This window comes from Papaver somniferum, unplaced genomic scaffold, assembly GCF_003573695.1.
Source record: "Papaver somniferum cultivar HN1 unplaced genomic scaffold, ASM357369v1 unplaced-scaffold_132, whole genome shotgun sequence".
NCBI classification, from domain to species: Eukaryota; Viridiplantae; Streptophyta; class Magnoliopsida; order Ranunculales; family Papaveraceae; genus Papaver; species Papaver somniferum.
Window position 1 is genome coordinate 15248394 of NW_020622381.1, and position 23698 is coordinate 15272091.

The following is a 23698-nucleotide window of genomic DNA, read 5'->3' on the forward strand; positions in this document are numbered from 1 at the left end:
ATATCTAAGGATCAATCAATATCAATCAACAACCAAAGGTTGGATTTCCAATTGATGATCTTAACGCACAACCTGTATTTATTTCAATTATATAAAAATATAATGCGGAAAAGAAATAACACAGACACTAGAAATTTTATTAACGAGGAAACCGCAAATGCAGAAAACCCCCGGGACCTATTCCAGATTGAATACACACTGTATTAAGCCGCTACAGACACTAGCCTACTGCAAACTAACTTCAGACTGAACTATAGTTGAACCTCTATCAGTCTCCCGCTGATACAAGGTACAGTTGTACTTATACGCCTTTGATCCCAGCAGGATGCTACATACTTGATTCCCTTAGATGATCTTACCCACAACTAAGAGTTTCTACGACCCAAATCTGTCTCACACAGAAAAGTATATCAAAGGATAAATCTATCTCCCACAGATAAAACCTAGGTTTTGTTCCGTCTTTAGATATAAAATCAAGGTAACATGAACCAATTGATAATACGGTCTTATATTCCCGAAGAACAGCCTAGATTAATCAATCACCTCTCAATAATCCTTCCTGACTACACAAGCGGATTATCGAGGAATCACAAACAGTGAGACGAATATGTTTGTGACTTCTTTATCTTTCCTATCGTAGATAATCAAATCTCAATCCAATTAAATTGATTGTACTAGTACGATAGAAGATGCAAGATCAGATCACACAACTACGATAAAAGTAGTATCGGTTTGGCTTCACAATCCCAATGAAGTCTTTAAGTCGTTAACCTGATTTTAGAGAAGAAAATCAAAGGTTGATCGACTCTAGCGAGCGCACTAGTATCACACAGACGTGTGGGGATTAAGTTTTTCTCTTGCTAGAAGTCCCCTATATAGCCTTTCAAATCAGGATTCTGCCTTAGGTATTAAGCAAACCTTATTTACCGTTAGATGAAACCTGATTCAGATTCAAGCTAATATTTCTCAACCGTTAGATCGAAAAACAAAGATTGTCACACACACTTGGTAAACATAAAATGGGTTTGTGAAACACATGCCCAAACGTGTACGCGTATATTGGTTCAACACAGTAACCAAAAAGTTAACCATATGAGCATCTCATATTAACCTGGTGCTTCTTCACCATAACTAGTTCAAATGACTTCAAACGAACTAGTTAAGAGTTGTTCAATTGCTATGAGATCTTATGTAATTACACAAGACACAATTGAAACAAAGATGATTCGATTCGATTGAATCGGCTCATGAACATTATAGCCACGGTTTGCAAAAGCATTCCTTAATAATTTAATGTATCGTGTTCAGAGCACATCTTTAGATCATAACCACTTAAGCTCACAAACAAGTTCGCGGACTTAAGTTCAATCGGTTGAGTTTTCCAAACTCAACAGAAATTCTCGGTCGAGAACTTCCTCCAGTTCGCGGACTGGGTTCGCGGACTTAGCACACAAACGAGTTTTGGAAAATCCCAGCATAAATTTTCGGTGTGAAAACTTCCGTCAGTTCGTGGACCTGAATCTGCAAACTGAGTTCGCGGACTTGGCAAGGACAATTCCAAAATCCTTCTGATTTCTCTTGATCAAGAAAGTTCGAAAACTTCGGTTCAAGGAATATATGTTTATGTAATCTAAACTCTCATTCCAACCATTGAGACATTCTCATAGGACGCTATGTAGCCATTATTGTAACGACCCGTCCCTCCACCGATACTGTCCCCACTTATCCACTGCGGTTATCCGACAGTGTGGGATTTTCAATGGGCATCGCTACGGTCATCCAGCAGAAACTTCCCGGATGGTCTCCCATCCCTGGATTACTCCCGCCCGAGCACGCTTAACTGCAGAGTTTTCTGCCAACTCTGGAGCCAACTGTGCTGAAAAGTCCTCGGTGATAGGAAAGGATGAACCATTACTTATATTCCATTCGGCCAACCACTGCCGAATATTGGGATATTACAATACCACCACCTTAAATTGGAGCCTTCCTCGGCTCCGGAATATATACTCAAGCCCAGATCTCCGACGTTCCTTGACCCTCATGAGAAGCACCTGGAACAACCCCGTCCAACGTACCTTCTCACCCTCGGACGGTGAACCGTCGTCGGATCTAATACCACTTGTAACGACCCGTCCCTCCACCGATATTGTCCCCACTTAGACACTGCGGTTATCCGGCAGTGTGGGGTTTTCAACGGGCATCGCTGCGGTCATCCAGCAGAAACTTCCCGGATAGTCACCCATCCCTGGATTACTCCCGCTCGAGCACGCTTAACTGCAGAGTTTTCTGCCAACTCTGGAGCCAACTGTGCTGAAAAGGCCTCGGTGATAGGAAAGGATGAACCATTACTTATATTCCATTCGGCCAACCGCTACCGAATATCGGGGTATTACAATACCACCACCTTAAATTGGAGACGTCCTCGGCTCCGGAATATATACTCAAGCCCAGATCTCCGGCGTTCCCTGCCCCTCATGAGAAGCACATGGAACAACCACGTCCAGCGTACCTTCTCACCCTCGGCCGGTGAACCGTCGTCGGCTCTCATACCATTTGTAACGACCCGTCCCTCCACCGATACTGTCCCCACTTAGCCACTGCGGTTATCCGGCAGTGTGGGGTTTTCAACGGGCATCACTGCGGTCATCCATCATAAACTTCCCGGATGGTCACCCATCCCTGGATTACTCCCGCCCGAGCACGCTTAACTGCAGAGTTTTCTGCCAACTCTGGAGCCAACTATGCTGAAAAGGCCTCAGTGATAGGAGACGATGAACCATTACTTATATTCCATTCGGCCAACCACTGCCGAATATCGGGGTATTACAGTTATTCACAGACCGATTCACGTCAGAGCAATTCTCAAAAGTGATTGAAACTTTTCATGACTTTCGTCACTAGGTGAAGATAAACCTGATCAAAGCGAAACGCTTTACCAACACATGATTTCGAGAAAAAGTTAAGCATTGAATACTCAGCTCGAAATATCAAATGTGTATGATCTAGTCTATATAGCATACGACTTTTGTCTCATAAGAAGTAGGAGATGAAATAGATAGTCTTTTGAGTGATAGATAAGTTCAAGTCTTCACATATCTTTTTGTTGAAGAAGTTCAACGGTTCCTTGTGTAGATCTTCGTCGTTGTCGTTGAATCGCCATGAAGTCCTTGAGCTCAACTACACTTTTCCTATCCTAGTCCGAGACTTAGCTAATAGGCTACAAATCAAGACTTATAGTTTTGATCACTAACATTGACAAACATGCTTGATATAGCAACGCATGCGAGGTCGACCAAGCTATGCTCTAACATTAATCGTATGGTAGCGAAACAAGATGTCGTGGAATCACAAACGATGACACGAAGGTGTTTGTGATTAATTTTTATATATTTCCTATCGGAGAACCCTCACGATCTCAAGCCAATCAATAAGATTGTACTCGTACTATAGAAGATGCAAGATCAGATCACACAACTACGATAAAAGTAGTATCGGCCTGACTTCACAATCCCAATGAAGTCTTTAAGTCATTAACCTTGTTTTAGAAGAAGAAAACCAAAGTTTAAAGGAGAATCGACTCTAGCAAGCAAACTAGTGTCACACGGACGTGTGGGGATTAGTTTTGCACAGTTGCTAGATGTCCCGTTATATAGTCTCTCAAATCAGGGTTTTTCCTTAGGTACAAAACAATCAATATCCACCGTTAGATGAAAACCTGATTTAGATCCAAGCTAATATTTCTCAACCGTTGATCAAAAACTTAGCTTGTCATACACAAATGAAATCCACGCCTCTAGGTTTGTTAACCGCACCCAAACACGTACATTGTTGGTTCAATAATAGTCAACCAAAAGGTTAGCCATTTGAGCATTTCATACCAACCATGTTCTTCCTCACCATAACTAGTTCAAGTGACTCAAATGAACTAGTTAGAGAGTTGTTCAATTGCTATGAGATCTTACGTAACTACACAAGACACAATTGAAGCAAAGATGATTCGATCTACATGAATCCGTTCATGAACTTTTATAGCCACGGTTTATAAAAGCATTCCTTAGTCTTTTAAGATTAAGTTCAGAAATCATCTTTAGATATATAACCATCTCAAGTTCGCAGACTAGGTTCGCAGACTTAAGACACCGGATAGAGTTTACAAACTCCAACAGAAATTCTCGAGTTTGAGAACTTCGCCGGTTCGCGGACTTGGCTCACGCAAATAGTTTGTCAACTCCAGCATAAATTCTCGGGATGAGAACTTCGGCAGTTCGCGGACTGATTTCGCGAACTTGGCAACTTGCTATCCTTCCGGTTCTCTTGATCAACAAAGTTCGAAAACTTCGGTTCAAGGAATCCATGGTTATGTAATCTCAGATGACGTTATATAGCCGTTATTCAAAGACCATTTTTCGTCAGAGCAATTTTCAAAGTGATTGAAACTTTTCATGACTTGCGTCACTAGGTGAAGATAAACTTGGTCGAAGAGAAAAACTTACCAACTCATATTTCGAGATATAGACAGGCGAGATATACTCGGATCGAAATACCAAATGTGTATGATCTAGTCTATATATATATAGCATACGACTTTTGTCTCAAAGAGTAGGAGATAGAATAGATAGACTTTGAGTGATAGATAAGTTCAAGTCTTCACATACCTTTTTGTAGAGAAGTTCCACCGGTTCCTTGAGTAGATCTTCTACTTTGGTTGATGAATCGCCATGAAGTCCTTGAGCTCAACCACACTTACTATCCTAGTCCGAGACTTAGATATAAGAGACTAGAAATCAAGACTTATAGTTTTGATCACTAACATTGACAAACATGCTTGAGATATCAACGCATGCGAGGCTGACCAAGCAGTGCTCTAACAATCTCCCCCTTTGTCAATTTTAGTGACAAAACTATCAATACATATGGAATATAAAAAAGATAAAACTTTAGGGGCTCCTATTCCATAGGTCTAATCTTCAACATTACTCGAAATCTTCGTCACTTCCAAGTATTTCAATGATCCCAAAGGTTGTGAGTTCAGCATCACCGTTGTTGAAGATCCGTAGCTATAACAATGAGAAAACATAGTCCTCGATCATTGTTATACAGTGTCATAATATTATTACACAATGTCAAAGTCCAATTGTATCACAACTTCAACAATAATACTATGGTGATATGTATCACTCCCCCTTACACAATGATCCGAAAACCATATGTATTTGTAGTGTGAACTACATTATTTCTCCCCATTTTTGTCAATAAAATTGGCAAAGGTAAAAGAACGGGATCGTAATGAAATTTCCGTAAGAGATATTTCATGACCAAAAGAAAGAACACACATCAACTTTTTTAGATGCAATCACATAGTCGAAGCTAACATCATTCATCTAGGAGTTTAAAGATACAAGATAACCCCTCTAAAATTCCATAGCCGCACACCCCTCAAGATATGTCCATTAAGCACAAGTTCAAAAGAACTCCCCCCATAAGATGTCATTCCCAATGGAACAACAACGAGCGACCTTAATTTCAAGATAAACAAAGTATTTTGACACACACAAAGAATGACACTAACAAGACAGAAAAAAACTCTACAAAAACTGAACTGAAGTAACCTACTGGAGTTTCAAACTCAATTGCCCAAAAGATAGAGATCAGCACAGGGGAAAGAGTTATAGAAACGCTTAATGAACCAAAACAACACCAATAGACTCCCGCAGGTGTTGAAACGTAGCAGTGTCTAATGGTTTGGTGAGAATATCATCCAATTGTTGTTCGGAAGGCACAAATTCCATATTTATGATACCATTTTCATAGAGATCACGAATAAAGTGGTACCTTATGTCAATGTGTTTTTTTCTTGAGTGCTCAACGGGATTCTCAGTGATTAGAATCGCACTAGAGTTATCACAGAGAATCTTCATTATTCCAGTATCAACCCCATAATCAGCTAGCATTTGTTTCATCCATAGAAGTTGAGTACGTCATGATCCAGCAGCAATATATTCCGCCTCAGATGTAGACAGGGATTGAGAATTTTGTTTTTTGCTATGCCAAGCAACAAGATTTAGTCATACATAATAGAAACCCCATGATTTACTTTTTCTGTCCTCTACACATCCTGCCCAATCAGCATCTGAATAAGCAGATAAATCAGTGTTAGTATCAAAAATATAAGATAATCCATACCCGGCTGTGTGATTGATATATCTAATGATCCTTTTTGCAGCTGCAAGATGAGATTCCTTTGGATTTGCCTGAAACCTGGCACAACAACCAACACTGAAAGAAATATCAGGTCTAGTAGATGTAAGATACAAAAGGCTACCAATAATAGATCGATACAACTTTTGATCTACTTTTGCTCCTTTCTCATCTCTGTGTAATTTACCAGTAGTGGGCATATGTGTTAATTTTGGAGAACACTTATCCAGGCCGAACCTTGTCACAAGATCGTGAGCATACTTCTCTTGGGATAAGTAAATTCCATCCTTATGTTGTTGAATTTGTAATCCTAAGAAGAATTTTAATTCACCAACATTGCTCATTTCAAATTCCTTAGCAAGAGAAACTTGGAAGTCCTTTGCAAACAATTCAGAAGTTGATCCATAGATGATATCATCTACATAGATTTGAGCAATAACAACATCTCTCCCACTCCATTTGGTAAATAGCATTTTGTCAGCTCCGACTCTTGAAAAACCTTTTCTAATGAGAGAAGTAGTAAGTTTTTCAAACCAGGCTCTAGGTGCTTGTTTTAACCCATACAATGCCTTTTTGAGTTTTAGCACATGATCTGGGAAATCAGGGTTTTCAAACCCCTTCGGTTGAGAAACATAGACTTCTTCCTTTAAAATTCCGTTAAGGAACGCAGATTTTATATCCATTTGAAACAGCTTAACCTTAAGAAAACAAGCATGAGCTAGCAAAAGACGAATGGACTCAAGGCGTGCCACATGAGCAAAGGTCTCGTCAAAGTCAATCCCTTTAATCTGTGAATATCCTTGAGCGACAAGTCTAGCTTTGTTTCTGACAATCGTGTCAAATTCATCAGACTTATTCTTGAATATCCATTTGGTACCAACAATATTAATATTGGACAGACAAGGCACCAGTTCCCACATATCTTTCCTTTGAAATTGATTTAACTCTTCATGCATCGTATTCACCCAAAATGGATCGTTCACAGCTTCATCAATATTCCTTGGTTCTACTTGCGAAAGATTACAACCAAAATTGCATATATTTTGGAGTTGTCCCCCTAGTTTTAGTTGTAGAGTCTCTTCCTCCAATAATACTGTTTGGGTCATGATTCCTTTGAACCCAGAGATGTCGTGGAGGGACACGTTCTTGTTCATCAGGGATGTCTTGATCAATGTTCTTCTCCTCGTCACTAGAAATATCAGGATCAATAACAGTTGGGATAACTTCAACTGATTCTGGGATTTCTTTGACTTTCTCAATTGTCTCGGTTGGAGGAAATTCAGCAGGAGGATTATCCTGATGAAAGTTACTAATGTCGTCGATGATACCATTACAGATTCCATCATGACTTGAGTTTTGAGATTAAACACTCGAAAACCACGACAATCAGAAGCATAGCCAAGAAAGATATCTTCATCACTTTTGGTGTCGAAATTTCCCTTTTTGTTCTCAATCTTTCAGAATATAGCACTTACTTCCAAACACCCTGAGATAGTGTAGGTTGGGTTTCCTTCCATACTACAACTCATAAGGAGTGTTAAGGGTTTTCATCCGTAAATACAAACGGTTGATCAAATAACATGTTGTGAAAACAACTTCCCCAAAATCTCAAAGGTAAGTTTTTGTTATGGAGCATTACCTTGGCCATTTCCTGAATATTCATATTCTTTCTTTCAGCAACTCCGTTAGATTGAGGAGTGATAGGTAGTGAGTATTGTTGAATGATTCCCAGTTTGTCACAGAATTCAAATACCTTGGTATCTTTGAATTCTGTTCCACGATCGCTTCTAATTTTGTTTAGTTTGCGACCTTGTTCTTTCTGGATCCTTTTAACAATAATCTTGAATTCACCAAGAGTTTCATTCTTATGAGATAAGAATGCAACCCAAGTGAATCTGGTGTAATCATCTACCATAACTAAAGCATACTTCTTACCAGCAACAGTGGGTTGTTGAATTGGTCCGAAGAGATCCATATGAATTAAATCAAGTGGAGCTTTAGTGAGAATATCTCGAGATGATTTATGGTGAACTTTCGTTTGCTTACCCTTTTGACAGGAACCACATATACCTTCAATATTTGCATTGATTTTGGGAATGCCTCTGACAAGTTCTTTGTTAATGATCTTAGTTAGAAGGCGATAATTGATGTGACCAAAATGCTCATGCCAAAGATGTGTAGATTCCACCTTAGTCAAATTGCAACGATTGTTAAACTGAGTATCAAGTAGATAACAGTTGTTTTTACCACGAGTTCCTTGAAAAATCACTTTCCCAGTTTTGTCAACAATGTCACATCCATTTGCATTGAAGATAACTCGATGGCCTTTGTCCCAAATTTGACTAATAGAAAGAAGATTAGAAGTCATACCTTTTACGTATACTACATCATGGATTTCTGGAACACCGGGCAGTTTGATCGTTCCCTTCTTGATGATGTAGCAACATCTCCCATCTCCAAACGTTACATGACCTCCTTCATAGTCAATAGACGAAACGAACCATGTGAGATCACTTGTCATATGTCTACTACATCCACTATCAAGAAACCATTGAAAATGAGACGTAGATCTTAAAGCAAATGCACCCATACTATTAGTACTTCTCTATTTAGAGTTTCTTGATAGTCTTGTATATCCTTTCAGAGTATCAAAACGTCGTTTAGTTTTCTTACAAAGATTACATGCAACATTCAGACTCTTTTGAAATGACATACACACTTGTTGAAAATGATTGGAAGAATCAAAACAACAATATTGGCCACAACTTTGAAGTTTGTCTGAGTGGTTCCTAGTCACATCATCTTTTACATCAACCGGTCCTTGAATACTATCTGATTTATGACTATTATTTAAAGAGGAACAACTGGAGTTACTCATATTCACCAAAGGACTATTACCATATATCAAATCCTTAAGAATTGCAATTTCTGCAACAAGACCACAGTTGATCCGGATTTGTTCATCCAACCCCTTTTGAAGAGTAACCAGTTTATCAGACCTTTTTCTAGGATTGTTTTTTACACCTGGTGAAGCGCTGATTGAGACTTTATAGTCCATATAGTCAGATCGCTACAAACACAGACTTTTGAGGTCTTAAACGTGTTTGCCTTCTCTGATACCAATTGAAAAAGCGGGGGTCTAACAACACCACCCAATATTTCGATTAACAATCTGTATGGACTAACTCCGAAACACTTACTAGAGAGTCAACTAGACAGTCATACTCAATCTAGATAAAAACTATCTCAAGGAGTTAATATCTCTCTCTTTTTTTGATTCACTCAAGCTAATAGAAATCAGCGAGTCTATAATCAAACACAAGGAATACTTGAAGGGTACCAAAGAGATCAATCAATATCAATCAACAACCAAAGTCGGATTTCCAATTGATGATCACAAATGCACAACCTGTATTATTTCAATTATATAACAAATATAATGCGGAAATAGAAATAACACAAACACCAGAATTTTGTTAATGAGGAAACCGCAAATGCAGAAAAACCCGGGACCTAGTCCAGATTGAATACACACTGTATTAAGCCGCTACAGACACTAGCCTACTATAAGCTAACTTCGGACTGGACTATAAATGAACCCTAATAAGTCTCCCACTGATCCAAGGTACAGTTGCACTCCTACGCCTCTGATCCTAGCAGGATACTGTACACTTGATTCCCTTAGCTGATCTCACCCACAACTAAGAGTTTCTACGACCCAAAATCGCAGGCTTTAACAATAAACAAATCCGTCTCACACAGACAAGTCTATCAAAGGATAAATCTGTCTCCCACAGATAAACCATGAAAGAGTTTGTTCCGTATTTTGATAATAATCAAGGTGAACAGGAACCAATTGATAATCCGGTCTTATATTCCCGAAGAACATCCTAGATTAGTCAATCACCTCACAACAATCTTAATCGTATGGTAGCGAAACAAGATGTCATGGAATAAAAAACGATGAGACGAAGGTGTTTGTGATTACTTTTTATATCTTGCCTATCGTAGAACTCTCACGATCTCAAGCCAATCAATAATATTGTACTCATACGATAGAAGATGCAAGATCAGATCACACAACTACGATAAAAGTAGTATCGGTCTGGCTTCACAATCCCAATGAAGTCTTTAAGTCGTTAACCTGGTTTTAGAAGAAGAAAACCAAAGGTTAAAGGAGAATCGACTCTAGCAATCAAACTAGTATCACACGGACGTGTGGGGTTAGTTTTGCACAGTTGCTAGATGTCCCCTTATATAGTCTCTCAAATCAGGGTTTTGCCTTAGGTACAAAGCAATCAATATCCACCGTTAGATAAAAACCTGATTTAGATCCAAGCTAATATTTCTCAACCGTTAGATCGGAAACTTAGATTGTCACACACAAATGAAATGCACGCCTCTAGGTTTGTTAACCGCACCCAAACATGTACATTGTTGGTTCAACAATAGTCAACCAAAAGGTTAGTCATTTGAGCATTTCATACCAACCATGTTCTTCCTCACCATAACAAGTTCAAGTGACTCAAATGAACTAGTTAGAGAGTTGTTCAATTGCTATGAGATCTTATGTAACTACACAAGACACAGTTCAAGCAAAGATGATTCGATCCACATGAATCAGTTCATGAACTTTTATAGCCACGGTTTGCAAAAGCATTCCTTAGTCTTTTAAGATTAAGGTTAGAAATCATCTTTAGATATATAACCATCTCAAGTTCGCAGACTAGGTTCGCGGACTTAAGACACCGGATAGAGTTTACAAACTCCAGAAGAAATTCTCGGGTTTGAGAACTTCGTCGGTTTGCGGACTGGGTTCGCGGACTTGGATCACGCAAATAATTTGTCGACTCCAGAGATTTCTTGGTGGATTTCTCCCTTGATATTAGAAATTCATCATATTCCAACATTCATCAGCAGCATGACCATATTTTTGACATATCTGACAAGTTTGTCTCTCACCAGAGGAAATAGTTGTGGAGCCAAAAGAAGCAGGTCTTGGAACAGAAGTAGGAAATGAAGTATTTGATGCTGTTGGAGAAGGTAAAATACCATTACCTCTACCAAAACCTCTACCAGTATATGAATTTCTACCACCCCTGTGAAAACCTCTAGAAGTGCCTCTACCATTGGTATGACCAGATGCATAAAAAGCTCTATTGGTGGATTCAAGAGAAGAACTTGCAATTTTGCTATTAATAACCATCTCTTCACTAAGTAACAAGTTGTGTAATTCAAGACTTGACACAGGAGGAGTTCTCATTCTTACAGAGGTATCAAAAGAATTATAATCATCATTTAACCCCCCTAGTGTAATAACTACAATTTCATCATCAGATACTATAGAGCCAGTTGCAGCTAATTGATATGTTATAGTCTTGATTTCACTAGTGTAAGCAGCTATTGTAGAATTTCCTTTCTTGATATTCATAAGCTCTGTTCTTAATTGTATAGAATGAGTAGATGAGATGCGAGCAAAGCGATCAGAAATACCTTTCCATAGCTCATAAGATGAAGATGTAGTAGCAAAATAGGAAATAACAGCATCTGAGATGGTAGAAGTAATCCACATCATAATTGTAGCATCCCCATCCATCCAATCTGTGTATAACGGATTTTCCACTCCATTATTTGCATTAGTTCGAGTTGTATATTGTGGTGGACATTCATAAGAACCATCAATATATTTCATCAGTTTGAATTTACGAATCACATGTAGCATTAAAGCTTTCCATATGAGAAAATTATCATCTTTCAGTTTGAGCTGAACAATACTGGTTAATTGATTAAAATGAACCCTAGAAATTGAGGTAGCTGTTGGATTCTCCATTCAACATATTTGAAGAAAGATTCAAGAAATTAGCAAGAAGAAAGATTCAGATCTAGAAAAGTGATGTAGAATTGATTAGAAAGAAGAACAAGAATGAGAGAAACAGATATTGAAGATGAAGATGAAACTGATGAAGATTGAAATTAAGCAACAACAGAATGTGAGATTGGGTCGAGTTTGGTGTCTGATACCATAGTGACACAAAGATTGAAGAGGAAATAGAATTCTTGATAATTACAAACAGAAGACAACCCAATGTCTTTAATACAGACAGCCATCACAAGGACTAAATGTAGCCACACACGTGTAATACTTAGGACCATACAGACTGTATAAATAGCTGAACTGACAGCTAGACGGATTACATTGCTGGACTGACAGCTAGACAAAGATAGTAATAAAACAGACAGTAAATATCTGTTACTATATATCACTCCCTTAATATGGAATTGGAATTCCTTGGTCAGACACTTTCATTTATTACAATACCAATTGCTACACACACTGCAACCATGTGATGTCATCCCTATCAGACATTTTATCCGTATCTTCTTATTTGGGTCAAACAGGATCCCGCTGGCAGCCATAACTCGGGTAACGTCGTCGACGAGGAATTTTATGAGATGTAAGTACCTTGAATTTATTATCCCCTTGCCGGAAGGTCAACTCCCCTGAATGAATCTTTGAAATTTAATCAATTCATGGTTTTGTAACACTTGCTGTTGTTATTTCTCATAGTGCCATTACCGGTGATGAAGTTGCGTCTGACAGCGAAACAGAAAGTACAACTTCTTTATCCAACGACGCTAGCGCACATGCAAACTCATGTTTGTATCCTAACGTGCGAAATTCTCTTGGAAGTATGAATGTAAAATGTAAAGATTGTGGAGCTTTGCACTTCATGGACGAGAGACTCACCAAATCTTCCCCCAAGAACCCACTGTTTGGATCCTGCTGTTTGGAGGGAAGAATAAGACTACCCAACCTGAAAGAACCACCTCAACAGCTGAAAGAGTTGTACGAAGGAACCCACAGACTAGCAAGATTGTTCCAGAGATATATGCCAAGGTAGCCAATTTTTAATCCGACGAGTTACATATCCCATCACAGTCATCGACGAATCGTCCATGTTGTTTCATACGAAATTATCTTCTCAAATAAAAGCGTTGCCATTTATTTTTTATACAGATACAACTCTTGCAATGCTTTCACGAGTCTTGGGTGCACACTGAAACCTAGAGAACTGAAGGGGAAAGGCCCACTAGTGTTTACAATTCACGGAGAGCTCCGTCACCAAACAAGCACCCTTTTACCTGAAAATGGCGATCGAGCAACATACTCTCAGCTGTACATTTATGATCCATCAGACGTTGTATCTAAACGTATGAAAGACAACCCAATGCTAGATAAGGAGGTTCTCGAGATCATACAAGAAGTTTTATTGAAAAACAATTTGTTTGTCCAGAAATATAAGCAGGCGTATTAAATTTTGAAAGAGGTTCCGTCGACGGAGAAGGATGTCTATGTTTCCCTACAGTGCAAGAGCGACAAGGATAAGAGGCGCTATAACCTTCCAACCATAGATGAGGTATCCGTTATTCTACCAGGAGATGGGACTATAAAATCAGGAGTACGTGACATTGTGCTGCATCTGAAAGGAAGTCGCTATCTAGAAAGAATTAATGAATGCCATCCGGCTTACTTGCCTCTGCATTATGTCCTTTTATTCCCATACGACGAGTTGAGTTGGGAGCCAGACATGGTTCGTTGGAATGTTGAACTCAAAAAACCAACAAAAGTACGATTAAGCCAAAAGGATTATTATGGCTATAGACTGTTTCCAAGGGTGGGTGAATATTCAACAATTCTGAGAGGCGGAATGCTTTTACAGGAATTTCTGGTGGACGCATGGGCAGCAACCGAACAGAATCGTCTTGAATGGATGAAACATGGTCAACTAAAATTGCATGCTCAGAATTACAAAAAAGTCTACAAGATGGCCTCATCCAACCAAAACCCTGCTGAAACAGGACTACCATTGATCTTGCCATCTTCATTCACATGTGGCCCCCGATATATGGACGAGATATACCATGATTCCATGGCAATCACCAGGTACAACCATCACCCAGATATTTTTCTAACTATGACAGCGAACCCCAATTGGGAAGAAATAAGGGGTTCTTTGTTCCAGCACCAGCAGCCATACGAAAGGCCTGATATACTAGCTAGAGTGTTTGAGATGAAGCGTAAGGCACTAATGGATGAGATACAACAAAATAAGGCATTCGAGACAACGGTGACACATGTATACACAATCGAGTTTCAGAAGAGAGGGTTGCCCCACATGCACGCGTTGATTTTCTTAGACACGGCTGATAAGATCCACACGCCAGAGAAGGTGGATAATATAGTATGCGCAGAATTCCCGGATGAGGTAGATGATCCTCTTCTCTTTGAGACCATCCAAAAATGTATGGTGCATGGACCGTGTGGTTCAAGGAAACCAGATGCATGAATGAGGGTAAGTGCACAAAGAAGTATCCCAAACAGTATTCAACATCCACTTCATTGCCTGACGAAGGGTATCCGATCTACAGACGACGTAATGATGGACGAGTATTTCGCTATCGAAATAACTCATTCACGAATATGGATATCGTCCCTTACAACCCACACCTCACACACATGTTTAACTGCCATATCAATGTTGAGGTGTGTGCCAGTGTACAAGCTGTAAAGTATATACCCAAATATATTTACAAGGGGCACGACAGGACAACCTGGTTGCTGGTGGTGACAATGAGATCAAACAGTATGTTGATGCTAGATACGTCGGACCACATGAGGCGTTTTGGCGTGTTTTAGGATATAGATTGCATGAAGAGAACCCAAAGGTGCAACGCCTTTCAGTGCACCTACCAGGCTAACAACAAGTGGTATACGATCCTGAGAAGCAGGTTTTGGACATAGAAGCAAAAGCAGAGAACACCAAAAGGACACTGATGGGTTACTTTGAATACAACGCACTACATCCTGATGCGCCACCATATACTTATCTAGAATTCTCAGAACATTGTGTATGTAGCAAGAGAGAGTTGAGGTGGACATCTCGAAAACAATGATTTGCAATTGGTAGGCTGTATTTCGTTGCGGGGGCCAAATCGGTTGAGCAGTTGAGGACAACAACAAAAAATGGAGTTCGGAAGAAACACTTAACATTCAAAGCTGCGTGCATAGAACTGGGTCTATTGGAAGATGATGGGGAATGGGAAAAATGCTTGAAAGAAGTAGCTGTAATCAAAACCGGACATCAATTGCGGCAGTTATTCGGAATAATACTGGTACATTGCTCTCCAACCCGACCTTGAGGTTTTATGGAACACATTTGGAAGGTACATCTGCGATGACTTGCCTTATAGGATACAACAGCTTTACGGGATTAAAAATCCAACGGAGGAACAAGTTTTGGATTACGGTCTCTATCTATTAGAAAAGATACTACACGAAGGAGGAAAGGACCTGTGGAGACTTCGATACAATGCCGAAATATTCTGGACAGTGGAGCCAAATCATTGGAAACCGACTGATATGGGAGAACCATCAACTGCAATTCGATGTCAGTGAAACGACTGTTTCTTCTAATATTGAGAAATTGAACGCCGAACAAAAAAGGGCATTCGAAATGATAATAGATTCCGTGGAAACCAATGCTGGGAAAACTTTCTTTTTGAATGGAAGTGCAGGAACAGGCAAAACGTTTGTATACAACACTGTGGCGGCAAAATGTCGACTAAAAGGTAACATTGTTTTGACAGTGGCATCTTGCGGTGTAGCAGCACTGCTCCTAAGTGGTGGACGTACCTCTCATTCTACTTTCAAGATACTGTTGAATCCTGCTGAGGATTCGAAATGGAGGGGGAACTTTGTAGAAACACCAAATTGATAATATGGGATGAGGTGGCCATGCAACACAAATATTGTATTGAAGCTGTTGACATAACCTTAAGAGACGTGAGAAGAAACATCAAACCATTCGGAGGAATTACCGTGGTGCTGGGTGGAGATTTCAAACAAACTTTACCGGTAGTCCCAAGGGGTAGCCGAGAGGAGATTGTATCTGCATGCGTGCGAAGCTCTTATTTTTGGACGGGTGTAAATGTGCTAAAGCTTATACACAATATGAGACTCGAAAGCGGAGATGCGGAGAACATGGAGTTTGCTGATTACCTAATAAAGGTATGCATGATCCATTGTGAATCATATTCAACATCTTTCGGAAGCTATAATACTGTTTTTTTGAACCGAGTTTTGTTACTGCATCTGATACAAATAGCTAAAAATGTTATGGCTACTCATTCACGGTCCCTAAATGGCTAAATCATTAGCCACTCAAGTTACTATACATTTCTTAATTAATACGTTGACTGAACATTCTCCAGGATGACTGAACATTAAACTTCAAATCGATATGGTTACAGGTGGGAGAGGATCCAGAGCCGAAAATTCGCCTACCGCCTTCGATGAAAAGATGCAAAGATCTAAAAAATCTTATATCGTCTGTATATCCTAGAATTGAGGAAATGGGCATCCAACACTGAGCTATATGACCGAACGAATGATTTTGTGCCCCCGAAACGATGATGTGACGGTAATCAACCAATTGATACTACAATATTATCCAGGCAAATACCACTCATACCTAGCAGCAGACAAGCCGGAGGAGATTTCAGATAAGGGATCCGTGAGATACAATGAACAGAATCCGGAAAATTATGCAACTGAAACACTGAACCAGCAGAATCCCGCCGGTTTGCCACCGTTTAAGTCGGACCTGAAAGTTGGATGCCCTGTTATGATGCTTCGCAACATCGCACCCACCAATGGACTGTGTAACGTCACCAGGATGAGGGTGGAAATATGCATGGATCATGTCATAGTGGCGACAATATTGACGGGAGATAAAGCTGGAGATGTGGTTTTTATACCACGTATTTTCCCGACACCATCTGCATCGGATGTCGCAGTACGGATGACAACGAGACAATTTCCCATAAAGTTGGCTCAGTCAGTAAAATACGTCGGGATCGATTTGAGAATCCCTGTTTTCAGTCATGGCAGCTTTACGTGGCGCTCTCGAGATGCACAGCCGCAAAAAAAAATTCCCTCTTGCTGCGGGCGAACAAAACGGGTGAAGAAACGGATAATATGGAAAAATAATCAATAGGAAAAATAATCAATAGGAAAAATAAGCTGGCAAAACACGCTAGAGCTTTTAATGTTTCTCAAGTCTGGTTAAACTATCCTCCAAGTTTTATTGCAGGTAGGGCTGTCAATGGATGTTAACGTAACAGATATTGTCTCTTCCGTTGCCGCTGTCATTAAAAATTAGCGGATATCTGTTATCCGTTAAGTTCCGGTGAAAATAGGAAAATAAAAAACGTTGCCATTACGTTGGATTTATCGGATAACGGATATTTATTCGTTACCATCCGGTACAAACAGAAAATAGGCTAAAAACACATATCAGCTATTAAATCCAACAAAACAGGTTCTAAATCCATGTCACACACACACAAAAACAGACATACAAATATTCAGATGTTTTAGGCTTCTACCAAAAGAAAAAATCATGTTTTTTGAAAAGAAAAAGACATCTCCATGACTCCATCTCCATTTTCGACGATACACAAACACAACACAAGAGAAAAAATTTACACGTGCAATACGCACGTTAGCGGATAACGGAACTAAACCTAACGGAAATGCACGGTTCCACTACCGTTACGTTAAAAAGGGATTATCCGTTAACTTATCGGTATCGGATATCCGTTTACCGCTATGTCGGACGATAGCGGTAACGGCTAACGGATTATCGGTATCGGCTAACGAAAAATCGGTATCCATTGACAGGCCTAATTACAGGAGCAATATTGGAGGATACAAACAATGTAGTATTTTCAAGTCATTATCAATAATAGTTCCCTGCATTTTGAATCAGAAAAAAAAAAGAAACGGATAATGTGGCCTACACAGAAATGCTCACATAAGGTACTTTCCAACGAAGGACAAAAGCCAAATTCTGACAAGGAAATGGGTGACTGTTGTTTCATTGAAAATTGATTAGTTTACTTTTAGGTCCTAAAATTATTTTAGTTTTGACAAATTGATTGGGTCTATATAATGGTTTGATAACTTTTAAAATTATTGTGCATGGTTTGGTAACTCGTACGCGTTGGTAACTACGTATTAACTAATGACAACACTAGATAATTAAGCGCTGCTAGATGAAATATTCGTTCTGATGCTGGCATACATTGCTTTCACGATGACATGTTATTCTATTTCATTTTCGTTCTGATGCTGGCATACCTTGCTTCACTATGACTTGTTATTCTACACGCATCTAAATGGAAGGCTGAGAACACGGTGAATATAAATCGTAATTTAACGTTTACTAAGCTTAGACCAAAAATATAAATCAATATTTTCTTCACTTTTGGTGAATCTAATATCCCAACGTAGAAAAATGAATATTCAAAGACTTAGTTCGCTTTTATCTATTCTGTTAGTTTTGAGGTTGCCTCAAAAATGCAAATGAGAAAGCTACACGTGTATAGAAAGTGTGTGGGAAATTATTGGCATGCAACAGTACATTGTGTATTCCGTCCGCCAAAAATACAAAGTCAAAAGTGTTGTTGTACCAAGTATATGCTCGGCCTGTCAGAGACTTTGAGAACTCCTTCAAACGGACGACATGATTGTGTTCATGTTCTCCTAGTTCTTCCAGGAATTGGGAGACATGTTCTCGAGCGTTCCCCGTTCCGTTAAACAGTGTGAACATCAGAGAGGTATAGCCCTTCGGGAGAGGAATTCTTTGCGTAGCAACATGATATGGAGGTTGATAACGGTGAGCAAATGATGATTTGTATTTTCCTCGATCCTCCATATATAAAGCGCTCCAGGTCTTCATGGGTGATAAAGCCTGCAAGTGCCTTCGTTGGTGGATTATCTGCAGCCTTATGGACTTCATCATCGTCTACTACGTAGATTGGAGTGACTTCAGGATCAGCAGTCGAAGATGTTTCTTTGGCTTTTCCCTTCTCCTGAGTTTTCTCTGACATCTTGTCAGTGAGAGTTTTGAGATAATTGCACAGCTCTTTCTGTGTTGCAGCCATGTCAATCTGATTTTTGGCGAGAGTCTCTTGCACCTTCATAATATCAGCTATGGTAGGAGGATTTTCTCTGATTTCCTCAGGAGTCCGGCCGAAGAGGGGATGGTTGTCGATGTTGTTTTGAGGAGGAGTGGTATCACCAGCATCGTTGTTGGAAGCGGGAGTAGTTTATGGGGTACCACCATTGTTGCTAGTGCTAGCAGTTGTTTGTGTTAGGATTTGTAACTGAACCTTACCTAAGATCAACCATTTTGTGAAAGTTTGAGATTGCAACCGAGAGATTAATCTCCCGCTGTGGTCGTCAATCTATTGATGGGGGAAAACGATTTGCTGGGTTTTTAGGGAAGTGAAGAGAAGACCATGCGGACGAGACTCCTCAACCGAGCAAACTGCTTAATCTGAAACAGATGCACTGCACGGGAGTGCTTTGAGTTCGAGAGATCAATCTGTAGAACTCCGGCCTAAACCAAGTCAATGGTCGTTCCAGAGTCAATTCGGTCACAAAGAGGGAGATGGGTTGATCTGTAGGAGGGAAGCTGAGAATTGTGTGAGATCAATGATATTCAAGGATTGTGAGAGACCAATGATAATTAAGGATTGTGAATGTATTGTGGGTTTCTGTAAGTTTTCTGTGAACTGTTGAGTTCAATTAAGTTCTAGTCGATTGATGGAATTCTTGAGAGTGATTACTCGAAAAATTGTGTGTCCTTCAATCGTGGATTCAGAGACTTATTTGTATTGCCAGAATAGTAGACACATTGATCTCCAGTAAGTGCGAGGGTTGCTCGAGTGAAAGAGTGGGAAAGTGGGCGTGTGTTAACCAGTTCCAAGTCGTGCGGAGTTCACCCACCATTTTGATAACTCCCTCAACTGCTTGCACGACTTACTCACATTTCTCATCGTGGATGAACACACATGTTGTAGGGCGCCAGACCAAAACCCTAATTGATATCCCCCATGTGGGGTGATTGATGTCTCACGAACGTGGAGTCTGCAAAGCAGATGTGAATTTAATTAGTCAGTCGTTGACTTGATTAGATAGCGAATCTAAGTTTTATTGAATCGAGCATGATTGACGAATGCTCAGTGATTCATGGATTGAACATGTTTGTTGAGACGTATAGTTCTTGAATCACCATGATGATAGTTTGAGCAAATATTGCTCGTCTGAGTAAATATTGCTCATATGATAAATCATTGAATACTGATAGTTGAATCAACATAACCACTCTGCGCAACATTGCTCGCGTATGAGTAAATTTATTAAACATTGATGGTTAAATCAATATTCCTCGTTTGAGCAAATATTGATCGTCTGAGCGAATATTGCTCGTTTGATGAATTATTGGTAGCATGATCAAATAAAATATTAATTAAAATATTGGTAGCTGGACTGAATATTATACAATTAATTAAGATGTTGACTGCTGAATCAACATAAAATTATTAGTGTTTAAACTTGCTCAAAATTATGATTTGCAGAGCATCAGTTCGAAACCCTAATTTTGATCAATTGTTGATCAGTTGGTGATTTATTGAAGATCAATCACTGAGTGAAGGAGGGACCGGATACATGGGATGATGGACGACCATGTAGTGCCCAGGTGCTCGTGTGATCATGCACCAAAGTCCTTTGTTGACCAATTGGTGAAGGGATGCTTAAATGATGGTTTAATCACTTATTAGAATAGTGCTCGTCGGAGCATTAGGTGATAAAACTTAATTATGGAGAAGTGAGGGACCGACCAAGAGGGCATGAGACCGTCCCTTGGTGGTCGTGGGACCATCTGATGGTCGTTTGAGAAAATTCCAATTTGGTTGGAAAGAGTTTGGACCCCAATATTAGCAATTGAGCAAAGTAGGTCAAAATTATAAAGATGTGTGGGACCGGCTCCTTGCAAGCCTTAGGGACGGCCTTGGTCGGTCAAGGAAGCATGCCCATGTCACCATAATGTCCGTGTCTCAGTCCTGAGATTTTTGGTATTTTCTGGTGTGCGTTTGAGCAATATTTTGGATTTTCAGAAGAGTTTGATCTTTGACTGAAATTCTTGATTTTGCTCGAATGAACAATTAGAACTTTGCTCGTTTGATCAATATTTGAGAATGTTAAAGTAATAATATTTTAATATTTTTCCTGAATAGCCTAGTCGGTCATGTGACCATTTGACTTTTTGGCTTTTTCATGGTTTGAGCAATATTTGAGAAAATATGAAGAAATCAAGATTTTTGCTCAAACGGAGGAGTTTCATGAGATGAGGGAAATAATAATTATGAAAACAAGGGATTGCAAAGTGTGGGACTGATGAGTGCCAAATAATGTATATATCTATCCCTTTTTGTTGGCATTTAACTCATCTTTTGTGAAGTAATTCTACATTTTATCCCATATTCTGTATTTTCATTGTTTTCAAGAATAAATATTTTTCTTACTTAATTTTGCATTTTTAGGTAATAAATAAAATCTGGATGACTTGCGGAGCGAAAAGAGCTGAAGAGTGGTGAAAAGCAGGGAAGAATTACGCAAGGAAGCCGCAAAGAATGGAGCACACGTCCAAAAAGCTAGGAATGGGCTCAAGAAGGAAGAATTGTTCTTAAAGAAGATATGGGCTTGGCATACCCAAGGCCCAAAACCCTTACCCAAACCCATTTTCTATATCCATACCCGTCTCCATTCTCAGCCGTTAGATCGGATCCATCTCATCATCCAATGGTCGCTTCGTCATCGTTCATCAAAATCTGAAGTCCCTGCAAAACACCATAGTACCTAAATTCCAAGCCTTCAGATTAGATCACATTTAGATCCAACGGTAGATTCTTTGCCTGCGCATCAAATCTCGATACTTCCGCTTAACACTTCAACACCTAACCTCGATCTTCGCCGTTAACTTCGTTGTATCAAGACATCCGACGGTCGCTACCAGCCTCTTCAGGGGTAGCCATCCGATTCACCTACCAGCTTCGCATCCAGTGACTCATATTCGCCAACATCGAACTTTGATATCCCGCCTCACACACTAGCAACCTAACCCTATACCCTAAAATCTATCGACTTCTCTTTCATTTCCTTCTTCTTCTTCTCTTTCTCTCCACCTCCTCTCTGCAACACCCATTCCGCCACCATACCTCTGCCACAACCACCAAAAGCCATCATGGCTCTCACCAATCGAAACCCATCATCATCCTACCCTTCTACCTACCTATTTCACCATTCTCTCTTCCTTTTCAGAAACCCTAGAGGAGAGATTAGTGAAATATGTCGAGCTAGAAAGAGAAATTGAAGGCATGGGAAGGAGCAGAGAAGGGAGAAGAAGCATGGGTTGAAGACGGACTCGTCTTATCACAGTTGGTGAGTAAAAAAAAATCAAAACCCTAATTTTACTGTTAATTTGGGGATTTTTGGGATTGAGCTTTCATGTACAAATTTAAGGCATGGGTTGCATCAGGAGAAGAATAAGAGGCATGGGTCAACGTATGAGGGCTGTTATCAGTAGGTTAGGTGAGTCAATTTCATTTTTTGGTGAAACCCTAATTCTCTGATATTTTGGGGATTTTTAGGTTTTTGCTTGTATGTATAAATAGATACTGTGGGTGTGATGTAAAAGACTTATGCTGGGTTAGCCAGCTTCACTCTTGTAGAGAACTGGACTAGCCAGTTTCTCATTTGTTTCATGTTTACACTGTTGGTTCATATGTTTATCATGTTTTTGTATTTGCTCACCATATGTGTGTTGTTTGAATTATCTTGTATGATGAATGTTAATGTTGTTTATTTGTTGAGCATGAGCTAAATTGTTGCAGCTGAGGTTTAGATGAAACCTCAGTGCACTGTCTGATGGTGGAATGCTAGGTTAGAGCCTTAGGATGCATTGTTTTGATTGAGCAATGGGAGAAATTAGTGCTCATAGCAAGCTAATTCTCTTTCCATTCCATTTGTATGCTTAGGATGCATTGTTTTGATTGAGCAATGGGAGAAATTAGTGCTCATAGCAAGCTAATTCTCTTTCCATTCCATTTGTATGCTTAAGATCCTAATTTCAACCTAGAATTGCATTGTTTGGCTAGGACACAAAGGTGGATTCTAAGCCTTGGCTTAGCCACAAATCCTTTACAATCACTTATAAATTCAATTCTGTTTTGCCCCCTGCTCAGCTAAATTTCTTAGCTATCTTGCTGTTTATTTCTTGTATTTTGAAGCTTGTTGTGCACTGAAATCAGTGCATTGCCTTCCCTGCCCTTGGCTCATAGCCTTGGTTCCTTGTTGTTTTACCATCTCTGTTTCACTGTCACTGCAACCTTGTGACCTTGCATTTAGTTTTGCATCAATTATCAGCATAGTGAAACTTCAACTATACACCCCAAGTCCCTGTGGAGATGACCTGTTCTTGCACATACACACTACAATGACAACTGTGCACTTGCAGTTTAACATGTAGGCCTTCTTATCCTTTGTCTTATTTTCTTACTCCTTTAAATTCCTACCAAGTTTTTGGCGCCG

At 39.6% G+C, this 23698-nt stretch overlaps 2 protein-coding genes across 2 annotated transcripts; both read left to right on the plus strand.

Annotated features, from left to right (window-relative positions):
• The first annotated feature begins 12143 nt into the window (after positions 1–12143).
• LOC113332849 lies at positions 12144–14546 on the plus strand. Its single transcript, XM_026579351.1, has 5 exons — positions 12144–12188; positions 12598–12653; positions 12767–13096; positions 13217–13442; positions 13527–14546. The coding sequence occupies exons 1-5, from the start codon at positions 12144–12146 to the stop codon at positions 14544–14546; spliced, it is 1677 nt and encodes a 558-aa protein (XP_026435136.1).
• A 1023-nt stretch (positions 14547–15569) lies between these two features.
• LOC113332850 (ATP-dependent DNA helicase PIF4-like) lies at positions 15570–15974 on the plus strand. Its single transcript, XM_026579352.1, has one exon. It carries the CDS (start codon positions 15570–15572, stop codon positions 15972–15974), a length of 405 nt encoding a protein of 134 aa, XP_026435137.1.
• The last annotated feature ends 7724 nt before the right edge of the window (positions 15975–23698 follow it).